The sequence below is a fragment of the Scomber scombrus genome, chromosome 14 (genome assembly GCF_963691925.1).
Source record: "Scomber scombrus chromosome 14, fScoSco1.1, whole genome shotgun sequence".
NCBI lineage: Eukaryota > Metazoa > Chordata > Actinopteri > Scombriformes > Scombridae > Scomber > Scomber scombrus.
The window spans coordinates 5884968-5899796 of record NC_084983.1 but is presented as its reverse complement, the minus strand read 5'-3'; the positions used below and the strand labels follow the sequence as shown (position 1 = coordinate 5899796).

The following is a 14829-nucleotide window of genomic DNA, read 5'->3' as shown; positions in this document are numbered from 1 at the left end:
TTTGTTTTCTGAAGTCTCAAATTAACTTCAACTAAAACAAAGAACAGCTTTTTGCACAGAGTGAGTATATTTGGGTTTGTTCCTCATCTTTTACATTACAGTCACACCGGGGGAAACTAGTAACAGACAGGATCAATGATTACAGGCATGTGACTATAATATAAACACAGGCTTTAAAAAATCTGAACCAGCTATTTAATTTCATGGTTGTAGCAGTCCAATATCTAAATACCTGCATATTTTTGTAGCTATTCTGATGAGGATATATCTTTCTGCTGTGACTCACCCTCATTTTAGTGTGCTTGTTCCCAGCTATAGAGATGACTATATAGAATATGAACATCATACAGTCATTTCCATTCACTAACTAGCACCACCTCATTTATTACTGGGGGGGAGGAGAAAAAAAAAAGTGTAAGATGAATGTCAAGATCCGGGGGGCTTAGGGCATCTCTCCACTACGTAGGTGGTATTATCTTATTGAAGTGCTCTCTCTCTCTTTCTCCCTCTCTCTGTGCATCTCTCTATCTGCCTCGCTCTCCCTCCCCGCTCCTTTTCTTTAATCCTCTGCAGAGTAGGTGTGCTAGAGAGAGAGAGAGTGAGAGAAAGAGAGAGAGTGTAAGGAAGAGAAGACTGATATTTGCTTAACCAAATCCTCAGAGGAGGCAACCCTCTTTCATCCACTTCCAAATTCACTGCGTCCACTTTCATTTGGTCATCCGTCACTTGCGCTGTCTCTTGCTCTCTCTGCATTTCTCTGTTTGTGTGTGTGTGTGTGTGTGTGTGTGTGTGTGTGTGTGTGTGTGTGTATGTTTGTGTCTGGGCTGAAAGAGAGAGGAAAGCCTGCAGACAATGGCCTGCATTCTGCTCCGCTCCCCTCTCCTTCCGTCTGCCTCGTCCTTGCTTTTCCGTTTCTTCTTCAACTTGTCACTTTTGTTGTGTGCTGTTGAGGGTCAGACTGGCACAGGCAGGCGTCGTCGTGAGCATGAGAGCTGTTGTGTGTGCCTCTGTGTGTGTGAGAGAGAGAGAGAGAGAGAGAAGATACTGTTGCAGCTGAGCATATTTGTTAGAATGCCAGGGTTAGTCGGGGCTTGCCCCTTTGTTTTATACTAGAGAGACGGAAGCACACACACACACACAAACCACCTGTGAGCACTGCTGTGTTGACTTATTTGCATCCCGACTGCTGTGCTGGACTGTTTAAGAGTCAAATTTCCCACCCGTGTGTCACATCACAGTGGAAAGGATGGAGCAGATTAGCCTCTATTATCATCAGAATGTACAGTTGTCCAGCATTAAAAACAACTAAATACAAACTCATGAGACATCTTTGTATCACTGGATGGTGCACAGACTAGTAGCTCCCTTTGTATCTATCTCTGGCTCCATCTTTCCTATCAAGATCATGTTGAAGCATAATATGAGTGAGAGGAGAAATTTCATTGTAGCCTTTGACAAAAAAAAAGACATTTTCTCTCTCTACCTTTCCTCTCCCTACCCAACTCCTCTTTTTCTTTTTCTATGAACAGGAACATAACCTAGACTTATCTGATCTGCTCCCTTTTTTTTTATTCCTCACAGCAGTCACTCCGTATTCTCTGCAAGCAGAACTTCTTTTCAAAGGTGCATTTTAAAGTAGGGTGATCCCAAATGACTCATCTTTTCTCTTTGTTTTCTTTCTTTCTGCTCCTCCACAGCGAGCACCTATCCTGCGCCTTCACCTTCTTCTTACACGGCGAGAGCAACGTGTGCACCAGCGTGGAGATCAACCAGCACCAGCCCGTCTACCATCTGACGGAGGAGCACCTCACTCTGGCTCAGCAGGCGTCCAGCCCCTTCCAAGGTGAGTCCTGCGCGCTTACACCCCCACAAGCAGCTCAGAAATGCACCGGGACAGCTTCAAAGGCGTTGTCCGGAGATTACAATTAAAACAAACATGTTACACGACAGCAGTATACACCGCATCCTTCGTGAATTATGTAGCCCCCCCGTGGGCCAGTTAGAATCAAATACAATATGTGACCTCTTCCTGATATGTACTTGGTGGCAGGTTTGCCGTGGGACGTCGTTTTAGAAAGATCAACGCCGGTCCACATCGTCCCTGCATGCCTGCTAAAAATCTGATCACTAGCCAGATAAACAAATGAACAGTGTCGTGCTCTAATGTGTCACTTTGTATGACCCCGAAGCGGGGCACCGCATCATTACCCTCAAGTATTTTTCACAATCTGATCAGTTATATCTGAAATATCACATATGACAGTTGAACTAACAGAGCGCAGTAGACTGCGCCGGATTTTTGTAGGAGGAAATGCTGCTAAAACGTTTTACTTCTGATTTTCTTAATATATATGTTTCTTTGCTTCATCTCAGATTTCCTCATTTCAAAAATAAACCCAAAATATAAGGCCACGTTCAAGCTGAAAGAATCTAATGGGAGCCTTGTGACATTTGCATGTTTGCACACATGACTGTGCATTCAGACGGGCCAGGCCAGAACGACTGCTAGTGTATTGTTTTAGCATGTTTTTTTTAAACGCCTTTCAACTTCAGCCAAAATCTAGGGTCAGCTAAGGAGAATTTTTTTTATGTACTGAAGCTTATTGGAAAAAAAACATTTTGTGATAGATTATCAAATGATTAAATTAAATGCACAAAAAGCTGTGCAGATTGGCCCTGTCTCACTCACAACTGTATGAGCAATTTTCCTGAGGGCATTTTAGCAGCTGTCTGAGTTTAAAATCTACAAACGTCATAAAAAAAATCATCTGTGCAATCTTTAGTTGTGCAATATATATATTTTTATTTTAATGTTGACTTGAGAGTAAAAATAATGTATTGACAGTTGAGAGAGGTTTTTTTTTCTAACACTCATGCAAGTAATTTTCCCTCGAGTATGTGATCCCTTGAAATGCACTGTTGCTGAATCACTATGTAGTGACATCGCTGCTGTAGAGGGTAAACAAAAAGGGCATGAAAACATTGTCCAGCAGACTGATAGGAGTGATTGCCTTGTTTGAAGAAACCTGCCAAATATGATATTAAAAGATCATTTTCTTACCTCTAGTGGATATTCTCCATCTGCTTTTACCTTCAGGAAAGCCATCTAGCCATGACTAATCTCTTCTGAAAGCCTTAAAATGTTGCACTGTGGTCTTATTTCTGCACAGACATTACTCCTTGCAATTAGTTTAAGAAAAAAGCTTTTTGCATCTACTTAACTAAGGGTTAATCTTCAGGGCTCAAGGACCCAATTTAGCTTAAAATAACTGTGGGCTGTTGAGCAAAGCACACAACCTGTCACCTCAAACAGATAAGGAGGAGTATTCAAGAGGAAGCATTTTTTAATATTTACACGTAAACATTAAAATGTCAGATGCTCATCTTTAAGCACGAGTGTCTATATTTTGAGTGAAATATATTAGTAAATTGTGTGTGTGTGTGTGTGTGTGTGCTGTTGCAGAGATAATGCATGCACAATCTTCCATCAGGCTGTCTTTCATTACAGATTGGCTCGGAGCCAGCTATAAAGAAAAGCCTCTGTAGTCACTTTAAATTATAGTGTAGTGTAGTTATAAAAACCTGTGCCTCCTAATGATATTCCATCATTGGCTCTAAATTCATTACACACACCCCTCCCCCTCACCCCAGCCAAATACCCTGCAATCCCCAAACTGTTGTTAGCCTGCTTTTTCACTCACACATAAAAATGTTAGTGTATTAACTGTAATATACATTCTGACTTATTTTACGTGGGGAAAGAGATGGTTGGCTTTTGTTATGAGCAACACTGAGAATAAAATGATTTCACACTGATGTCACACACTTTATCTCGTTGGTGTCTGTATCAAAAGTGAGGTACGAATATCTGCACAAGGTGTTATTCAGCTGCCTTCCCCCTGAGCTTTTCCTCTCTAGATTGTCACGTAAATGGACCTCGTTGTTAACAACAACATGCCACCTGCACCAGACAAACGTACGTAATAATAAACACATTTTAAAAGCCATGTGTTGCTGAAAAGAGAGACAATTTGTGGTCTTTGTGAGACTTTTGATTAGAGTTTTCAAATTTCCTTGATGCACTCTTTCTGCTAAAATTTTAAACATTCCCTCCAGACATATTTTAAGATATGTAAAATACTCTGCTTTGAATAATAATTTGTGTCTGATATGGTTTTTCACACAAGAAAAGTTCAGTCACCATGTTAAAATCCTAAAAATGACATCTACTCCTTCCCCCTTCTCACAAAGATTTTTCATTTCAAAAGTTGATCTGCACATACATCATCCTGCACAGTGAAGCTTAAACACTCAGCTGAAGGAATAAGACGAAGAAAAAAAACATTTTTAGAGTGGAGTAGCCCAAAGGAAATGCTTTCCTCTTTTACTTTCTCATCTGCAGTTAGACAGACATGATTCAGCCCTCCCACCTCCATACGCCCCCTCCAGTGTAATAACAGTGATCACTTCCTCCATTCACCACTGTAATTTCTGAATGGCCAACACCTTTACTGTCTCTCTAGAGCTCTCCTGAAGGGAGCTGATGATATCCTGTCTAGATATATACATAAAAATTAAAAAGATTTCCATATGAATTCATATTAGTGTTTCTGATTTCTATGGAGATTAATTTAGGGTGATCATACTGCTCTTAGTCATGAAGTGCAGGACTTCTCAAAATGTACATGTCATGGTCTACCCACACACACACACACACACACACACACACAGAGATAAAATAGCTGCAGTTAAAATGCTTGAGTACCCATTACTTTTGGATTGTCTATCAAACTACCAATGTTAAATTCACATTTTGATTGGACCTACCGGAATCACCGTCAAGCACTCCTGGAGGTATCCGGACCTCATTTTGACAACCACCGATTTTATACGTGCTCAAATGAAGCAGGCGTGTGTATCTAAAGTGTGTATTCTACGATAAGCACGGGCTGTTGGGATCATTGAGTGTGTGTGTGTGTGTGTGTGTGTGTGTGTGTGTGTGTGTGTGTGTGTGTGTGTGTGTGTGTGTGTGTGTGTGTGTGTGTGTGTGTGTGTGTGTGTGTGTGTGTGTGTGTGTGTGTGTGTGTGTGTGTGTGTGTGTGTGTGTGTGTGTGCGCCCCAGCACGCAGGTGTGTGTTTTCACCGCCGCAGTATCTCCTCCTGGCTAACCAAGCATAGAGGAGGAAGGGCTGACTTCCATCCCCCCTTGATCCATCCATCTCCTCCTTTCCTCCTCTCCCTCTCTCTCTCTCTCTCCCTCTCTCTCTCTCTTCCTTTCTCTCCCCCTCACCTCTGCCAAGCTTGGTTTACTGTGCGGCAGAGCGCTCCGGCAGGCAGACCTCTCCAGGATGTGACCTCATAAAAGGGCGCAGAGTGAATGTAATGAACTCTCAGCCCATTACACTGATCTGAGCACATTTGACATGTCTTCAGGGAGCCAGAGATAGACTCACAATCAGAGAGAGAGAGAAAGAGAGAGACAGAAGGGATGGAGGGAGGGAAGAGGGTGCGTTTGGAGTGGTGCGATGGGTGGGGGGGGGGACAGTAAACCATTTCCATAATTTGATCTCTTTTCCACAACTGGCCTCAGGTCTTAGGAATTTGTGTGTGTGTGTAGCAAGAAACGCAGAAATAAAAGAGGGTTGAATTTAATTAAGGTTAATATGATCGGCCGTAGCTGGATGTTGTTGCGTAGCGCATCATAAATAACCTTTTTGTTCCTACCTCTGTTGGAAGATTTCTGCTGATGTAGGCCATACTGTAGGCTGAGGGGCATTCAGGACACAGTGTAAGCTGTGGCACGTTTCATGCTATAGCTTTAAAAAAAAAAAAAAAAAAAACGTTCCAGTGCGTTTTGTATGCCACTCCAGCTGATTTGACAGGGTAAAGAATATTATCTCCCGAGGTACCTGGTAATGCTCAACAAGCGCTCCCACTCCCCCTTCCTTGTTACTTATCTTCCACCACCACCTGCCAGTCAGCACCTTGAAATACCCCAGAAGTGTTGGATCTGTATATTTTTCTTCTTCTTTTTTTTCTCCAAACCGATAATTTAAGTGTCGGAACATTTAGGAGGCACATCATCTGCAGGTCGCTCTGTCAGAAAACGCAACGGTCCCAGATCCCCTCTCTCTCTCTCTCTCTCTCTCTCTAACACATCTTGTCTTCCTTTTTCTTTCCTGCCCTTTTCTTTCCATTGTCTCCCACCATTTCCCCCCCCCACCCGCATCCTAGAAGCCACGCTACAGTCCAGCCACAGGATCAATACCTGTGGACAGAGGCCACCCCGTCTCGTAATGACACAGTAGAAAGAAAAAAAAAAGCAGAGCAGAGAGGGACGTTAACAAATGCTCGCCTGCACACCCACCCAGCAAGTTTGTTGGTGGAACCATTTATACCCCCCCCCCCCCCCCCCCCCCCTTACTCTACTTCCAAATGTATGATAGGTGCAGAGAAAGAGATTGGATGCATGACAAGCTGACAGGTTGTGTGTGTATACATTTGCATCTCAAGTTGATATTGGTATGGTTTCTGCATTCATATGTATGCATTATGCATGTTAGTATTGAGTTCTATCTGCGTTCACTGATGGATGTAGGTCTGTTCTATAAGCGGGCTGATGGGCTCTCTGTGTGACTCCCGTATGTCTGTGCAGTGAAGTGTGTTTGCCAAGGAGTGGCCATTTTTATAAGCCTCTGTTTATAGGCTCTGAGAGGCCACCGCTTGCCAATAATTGGAGTCTGGATTGCTTCTGTAAGTATTTGGCGAGTCAGCCGGGACCGGCCGGGACCGGCCGGGTCCAGCGGTGCTGCGGAAAGGTCAGAGTGCTGCTGATTCGGCCGGAGATGGCAGAATGACAGAGGAAAAGGAAAGTGTATGAGAGAAGAAAGAAAGCAGAGATAATCAAGATTTACAGATTTAGATTATTGCTGGAGTTTAAATAGGAAGGGAAATAAGAGAAAAGAATGATTTGAAGGCCATAATCTAGAAAAAGGGCGTCGAGAAAGACTGATGATAGAAAGGATGAAAGGTCAGGATGGAAGAGGGGATGAAAAGAGATGAGAGTGATAACGTAGAAATGAAGTTTTGGGGAAGAGAAGAAAAAGGAAGTAGGAATTAAAGGTGTAATATGTAAGAATTGTCCACAGAATGCAGTTTCCCTAATCCCCCCTATCTCCCCACCACGACATGATGTCAAAACTCTTATTATATATTTAATATTTGAATATTTTAAACTAAAAAATCTTGGCAAAGAAAGTAAAAAAAAAAAAAAGAAACTTACAAAATGAACTGAGTTGGGGAATTGACGTAGGAGGGAGGATGATGCAGGATTGATCTTCACACCACTCCGCCCTTCAGAGTGGATGATGCTCTGATGCTGACTAACATTACCTTGTCTTTCTCTCCTCTTCTACTCGACTCTTCCTTTTCAATAGTGATCCTGAGTCCTTTTGGCCTGAACGGGACACTGACCGGCCAGTCGTTCAAGATGTCAGACCCCCCCACCAAAAAGCTAATCGAGGAGTGGAACCAGTTCTATCCCATCAGCCCCAGCGCCAAGGAAGGTGTGTCGGAGGATAAGGCAGAGGACATGGACTGGGAAGATGACTCTCTGGCCTCCGTGGAGGTCCTCGTTGGTCAGTAGTTTAAAAGAAAAAACATAATTTGTTGTTCCAGTTTGTGTTTTGACAGTTTCTAAAGTTGACTGCTTTGGCTTTGACTGATTTGGTTCCTGTGTGTGTGTATACAGGTGGTGTGCGGATGGTGTACCCAGCCTGTCTGGTTTTGGTACCCCAGTCAGACATCCCTGTTGTGGCCCCTGTGGGGTCTTCCCACTGCCCTGCTGTCTACTCGGGTGGCCACCAAGTGCCTGCTTCCCAGCGAGAGCCCGCCATGTCTCTGGTGACCCTCACCCCTCCCACATCGCCTGAGGAGGCGCAGACAGGTAGCGATAAACACAGCATGGATTTACAACACAGGAGAATAAAGACTTAAGTCTCACTGCACTGAAGTACTAAAGTCAAGGCTGCTTTTGAATTGATCTGTATCATCATTGTTTTTTTCTTTGGTCAAGTGCTCTGTTAATCGTGCTCTCTCTCCCTCTCCAGTGGACTCTCACTCGGCCCAGAAGTGGGTTAAGATGCCTTCATCGACTGATGCGTTCAGCGTGGACAGAACGAGCTACCACGGGGGCAAGATCCCACGCAGGCTATCCAGTCAGGTGGTGGAGCGCGTCTGGCAAGAGTGCAATATCAACCGAGCCCAGAACAAGTAAGTCTTGTTATTCTGTCTAGAAAGCATCACAGATTGATTAACCCACTATAAATGGAAATTGCCAGAAACCTCAAAGATTTTCTTTGTGTATTGATTGAGGCAGCGGTAGGTTACAGAAGATTTGAGAGTTCCTTATTTCCTTTCTATCAGTGTGGGGAAAACACAGCTGCAGAAAGCGAATGAGAGATACAGCTTCCTTCGACAACAACAACTACAGCCTATCAGTTATCTATCATATCATGTATCTATTATCAGCTGATAACACTGGTCCAACACTTGAGGGCTTTTTGTCTTGTGCAACTCCAAGATGTGATTTTATGCAACAGAGTATTTACCTGGTAGAACAAGCTCAACTGACTTTTCCCGGCTGGTTAAAAATATTATACGGGAGGGTTGTAAAATAAGCTTGAAAGCATACAAATCGGAACTAAAAAAGTGTCTACTCAACTGTCTTCCTACATAACTCCTCAACAATTTGCTCTTTTTCATTAAAGTTGAGAAAACAGTTAATCACCTCTTCTGAAGTCTGCTGCTCCTTGTGTGTGTGTGTATGTATGTGGGGATTTTTTTTGTGAGCACTCACAAGTTGTAACAAGCAGAGTAAAGAAGAACAGGATGAGATTTTCAACTTCTAGTAACGTTCAAGTACTCTTGGAAAGTTGAAAATCAAATTTTCAATACAAATAACCCAACTAATTAAAATGACCTTTAGGTGCTTTTCTTTTTCCATCTCTCACTCAGTTGTTATATATGCTACATTGATGTCTTAAGTGTCAACTGTTTTTATATACGTTTATTATCCTTATATAAACCATAAGAAAACACTACACCCAGATTATAATGATCTCTAGTAGTAATTACAGTAAGGTTAGCTTGCACTTTTTGTCCCTCGGTCTTTTGTTTTATTCACCATCAGTGGATGTGACACATTGGGAGCACCCCGGGATCTGTTACCCCTTGACCAAGCACAGCATGTCAGCTGCAGTTAGCTGTTGGCTTGTCACCCCAAATATTATTGCTCCGAGCAGAGCTATGAAATCAGCCTCAGCAGCACAAGGCTTTTACCAATCGTGGCTGTATAGCAAAGGAACACGGGCTGTATGCTTTGGAGGTTTTGTGTCATAACTTTAAACTAAATGGGGGGGGGGATTCAGTAGAGTTGAATCTGAGTGTGTTGTTTTTTGTTTTGTTTGTTTCTTTAGGCGGAAGTTCTCAGCTGCGACCAACGGTACCTGTGAGGAGGAGCGGAGTGAGAAATTGGGAGCCTGGGATTTCGTGGAGCCTTCACAGAGGTCATACTGCAGCTGTTCTAGGTCAGTCACTTTCCATGCGGATGTACATTACAGTAATACAGGACACGTATTGCTCACTCAAAGACATTTGAAAGAGGTTAAATTGAGTCTACAGAGCTTTTGAATGCAGGCACAGAGGGACGCAGTCAGCAAAATATCCTCAACTTATATCCACGTCTGGAGTTTGACAAGCATATTATTCTTCATATTTTTCAATTTATCATTATTTTGTGCAAGTGACAGCGGTGCCTTGGCTGAAACCTCTGCTGGGGTTGTGTGTTTCTGTAAGTCAGACATTTTTTTATTCCTGCACTGATGGGAATAATTTAAGGGAGAAAGAATAGTTTGACCTCTGATGAAGCACTCAAGGGATGGTGGAAACACACGCAGCATCCTAACTTCGACGAAGCTCAAAACATGTGGAATAAGTCAGTGTGTATGTGTTTTAAATGTCGTCTCATCTGCTAGGAGAGACAGGCAAAGTAACAGGTGATGCATATTGTCAGAAGAGATAGCTACAATTGTAAACACCCCCACTAACAATAAACACACTCATCACATGCAGGTATATCATTTGTTGTCTGACACCCTTATGTTATTTATATTCTTCATGTTTGCTGTGTGTGCTCACACCAGCGCACACTCATTACTATTTTTCTCAATTCAGCCTCAATTTCAGTGATATGCTTGTTTTCTCCTTCATCACATTTTGATTTAATGACTGACTTTGATTCCTCATTCTTGAATTAAATGGCAAATCAGCCGTCCCTCCCATCCTTCAGTCTCCAGTTTAATCATCTGTCCCATCCAACCACAGTTGCAACCAGCTGCTTTTCTCACAGGGGAACATGTAAACACGAGCTTGTGCCATCTACTGCAGACTTTGAGTCCAATCAATGAGCAGGAGCTATCAGATTCAAAGAAAGTGCAGATTTATGGTTAATGAGCAACTACTACCTTGGAAGTACTGGTTACTTTTTTGTATGTGTTTTGATACATTTAAGTTTGGGTATGCCCCGACTGGGGAATCCTTTGCACTCGGCTTCTTTCCCACCTAGGGAGAGGAGTGCCGACTTGGACCGCAGACGAGAGCAGAGTGGATTGGGCCAGTCAGCTGGAGCATGTTAATTTGTTGGAAGCCACCCAGCGCTTTGGCGACACAGAAACGGAAAGCTCTGTGCATTGCCTTTTTTAATGGCCATTAGTTTTATTTTGTAGATTGAATCCTTCCGTGTGTCTCCTTATCTCGACATCGAATTCTCGGGATACACAAGTACACAGCTGGCACAGCTTCTTCCTCAGCACCCTCACGTATAACCACAGCAGTAGACTGAGTGGTGACCCAGCAACGGAGAGGATAAAGAAACACTGATGCTGGCCCAAGAGACTCCCATGCATGTCTCCAGGGGTTTAGTTGATGTCTTTTCACAGTGGTCGTGGTAAGCGAAAGCGAGTGAGGACAGGCCAGGTCATCACAGAGCAGGTAGCCTGCAGGGCAGCTGACAGTTCCTGATGGTGAAGCAGTGGCACGTTGTATTCCAGTGTAAAGGAACCAGAAACATTTGAATCTGCTGCTGCTAAGAGACTGACATAATGTTTCTTTGCAAATGACAGCAGTTGATTTATTTGCTTTTTGGAGCAGCTGTGGCTCAGGAGCCAGTCATCCACCAATCAGAAGGTTGTTGGTTCGACCACTGGTTCCTCCAGTCTGCATAGATAGTGAAACTGCTCCCAATGGTTGCACCATCAGTGTGTGTTAGTGTGTATGAAAGGGTGTTGGGCTTTAGAAACATTTGTAAAAAGCACTTTGGATGAAAAGCCCTGTATCGCTCCTGATGAGCAGGTTGGCACCAGCATGTCCAGCCTCTGCCATCAGTGTATGAATGAATGTTGGCATGTAGTGTAAAGCACTTTGAGTGGCCGACTGACTAGAAAGGCTCTATATAAAAGCAGTCCATTTACCATATAATCATTTTCTTTTTGGATTTTTGGCAAAAGGTCACATAAAAGCTTTGAAGATGCATTTGGTTCCTGTCATGAATTTGAATGAATAAATAAGAAAATTATGCATATGCAGTTATATTGGTTGATTATTTGTTACAGTCTTGCACACATGCAACTTAATTGTTGTCTGATGGGTTTCTTGCTAATTGATTTGAGATGAATTAGTGGGGCCGTCATGTTACAGGTGAGAGTAATTGAGGTAATTGATGTTTTCTAGAAAAGCAGATGTGACGGTTCAGAGGGAAACTTTACAGAGGCTGCACGACATTTCTGTGTCATGTATATGAAAAATCCTCATGTTGCATCATCTTGGTTTAGTAGATGATCTATGTTTTCTGCATGCTTCTCTGCTGCATTGCCACTCCTGCTTCATAGTCTCACCATACTTTCATGTTTGTTTTCCTCCCCTGCAGATACAAATCAGTGAAGCAGCGAACAGAGCAGCACCCCAGGCCAAGCTCAGTCAGCAGGTCAGCCCTCCCCAGCCTCCTACCAAGCACAAAGCTGGGGGAGAGAAGTCAGAGAAAGGTGACAAGCAGCAGAAAAGACCTCAAACACCCTTCCATCATCGAAGCCTGACAAGCGACGACACCTCAATCGAGACGGACGCCTCAGCGGGCCAGAGGCTGGCCATGAGGGGTCAGGACGGAGGAAGATTCTCTAGTATTCGCTCTTCAGATGTATCCGCCATACAAAAAGCCCCCCAGCTCCACAGTGGGGGGGTCAGCACTGGGCCGTCAGACCAGGCCAACTCCCCCCAACCCCCACCACTAAGCCCCCACCTCTGCGAGCGTGGCGAGGACTCAGGGGAGGGCATGAAGAACCCTTCGACCCCCAACAGCCAACACTTTTACCAGCCTCCCCCAGAGCCCTGCCTAGTCGGGGTGAAGGGCGGTGGCGAGGAACCCGGAGGGCCGGAGGGTTTGAATCAGCACTTCCACTCGCACCACACCCACCCCGCAGCCTCAGCCTACTCCGAGCCCCCCGAGCCCCACCGTGTACGTAGGTTCGGCGGTCAACCTGGAGGAGGACAGCTCTCACGCACCATGGAGGTTATTCAACCTTCCCCGTAGGAAAGAACCGGAGGTGCCCACACCACTACTGCCGGGGGACAAGCTGAGGGACGAATCCTCGGCATCGCAGGACAACCTGGTGTCAGTCACAGAGTGAGTGACGCCAGCCAATTAATAATCAATATTCGAATACCCTCTCTCACACACACCAACACTCACGGGACAATAAAGGTTTCAGTCATTTGCCAACTGACTAAGCAGTAAGGCATTCCAAGCCCTCCCGCCTTTTCCTCTGTTACAGAGTGGCCCGGGGCCACTTTGGAGCACTTTCAATTGTCCAGAAAAACAAATTGTTTTGAAAGAGTAATGATGCAAAACCCACCTTCTCCCTCTTTCTCATTCTCTCTCTCTCTCTCTCTCTCTCTCCTCTCTCTCTCTCTCTCCTCTCTCGTCTCTCTCTCTCCTCTCTCTCTCTCTCCTCTCTCTCTCTCTCTCTCTCTCTCTCTCTCTCTCTCTCTCTCTCTCTCTCTCTCTCTCTCTCTCTCTCTCTCTCTCTCTCAGATATCCACCCCCTCCCTCCCTCCTCATCCCTCAGCTTCAGAATGTTCGGTGTAGCGCTTAGCTGCACACAGCATGTTAATCTCTTGCTATGTGCCCTTTTGACATCATACATCACCAATGTGCAGGGCCAGCACTACTCATTGATTCCTACACACAAACACAGACACACACACACACACACCAGAGCTAGGAGAGAGGAAGAGTAATGGTAGGGTTAGATAAAGATAAACCTCAGCTATTGTAATAGAGTCGAAGCTGATAGAAATACTGTCTGCTGGCTATCATTTTGGCAGCCGCTGAGAGAGACTCGCGCCATTGAAGAAGCTGTAACGCTTCACCACCGCCAGCAATGACGAGGATCACAGACAGGACGAAGGCAAAGGGGCTCGTCACAGTGTGGAGGCAGGCAGGGTGACCGAGAGGCCATAGGGTAGCCGTAGTGGGGAATTATCAGCGGGGTTATGAAATCCCAAGGGGTCAGCCACTTGGATGGGCTATTCTAGTGAGCTGTAATCCTCCCAGCCACAGCTCTGAATGGCAGCTAATCTCTGGCCCAGGCCACTGCACACCATCAACCTCGCATCAGAGCTGGACAGGCATGACAAGAGAGGGACAGAAGTACAGAGAAATATAGGAGGCGGCGAAGGGGAGGGGAGAACACATAAGTTGGGTCAGTCCCTCCTCTCCCGCCGAGCAGCAAGTGGTTTCCTTCTCTTCCTCTCCCTCCCTCCCTCCCTCCCTCCCTACCGCTGCTGTGTCACATATGTGGGACAAGTAGGCCACAGTCATAGCCGCATAAGAGAGCCGGATGAGCCGTGTCACAGTAACAAGTGATAGATGTGTTTGTCTGTTAGTGTACAAGCAGTCAGTGCTGGAGTCACCCCGTTCCCATAAATCTGCTGGAAATGTAATTGTCTCACTACAAACATGATGCATCTAGCTCTGCTGCTTGACAGCTGTCAGAATAGTTTGCAGACACTGCCATTTCTGTTACTGCGGATACACATGGCAGTAACACTGACATGTAATATCAGGCATCATCATGCTAAAACACAGCTGTGGACAAACACAAACTGCTGCTTTATAATGGTCTGTAATTATCATGTCGCTCTTAGAATTCACAGAAGAAATGAATAGGTGGCATCTGTTGTCTGTGAATTGTAAATCTCATAAAACATACTGCCGTCCTCCCAGGTTGATGTCCACGTCCAAATGGCCGCTGAAGGTGTCAGAAGAGCGAGTTCAAATGTATCGAGCCAGGAGGAACCAGTACCTGTCAGCTGCCATAACCGACGGGGACCATGAGCCTGAAGTGGACCCGTACGCCTTCGAGGAAGGAGACGTCAAGTTCACATTCTCAAACAAGAAGGATAAATCAGGCGGGGAGCGTGAGCCGGGAAAGAAACATAAGGTAAGGGAGTGTGGCGTGTTTTTCAGCGTATCACATATCCAGGCTTTGAAACTTATGGGTGTGTTGTACCTTCCTGTTAAAGTGGTTGGAAGCTTTTCCCTTCTTGCTTGATGTTGCTCAGGACTAGATAGCTTGCACAGATGCCAGGTTAAATGCAAGGTCTCTTAAAGTAATAATCTTTCATTTTAACTGGACACAGTGTACAGTTAAAATTACAGCTCGACTTAAATTTGAACCTTGACCTTGAAACTTAATGAGAGTGACCAACATGCCA

At 44.6% G+C, this 14829-nt stretch overlaps 1 protein-coding gene across 1 annotated transcript in view; it reads left to right on the top strand.

Annotated features, from left to right (window-relative positions):
- Positions 1-14829, top strand: part of med13a (mediator complex subunit 13a) — a 78774-nt gene that overhangs the window by 41996 nt on the left and 21949 nt on the right. The window contains 10 exon segments of the mRNA XM_062433879.1: positions 1698-1843; positions 7437-7637; positions 7751-7945; positions 8109-8271; positions 9477-9587; positions 11984-12008; positions 12010-12051; positions 12053-12523; positions 12525-12736; positions 14339-14555. Of these exon segments, the coding sequence (XP_062289863.1) occupies positions 1698-1843; positions 7437-7637; positions 7751-7945; positions 8109-8271; positions 9477-9587; positions 11984-12008; positions 12010-12051; positions 12053-12523; positions 12525-12736; positions 14339-14555 (1783 nt within the window).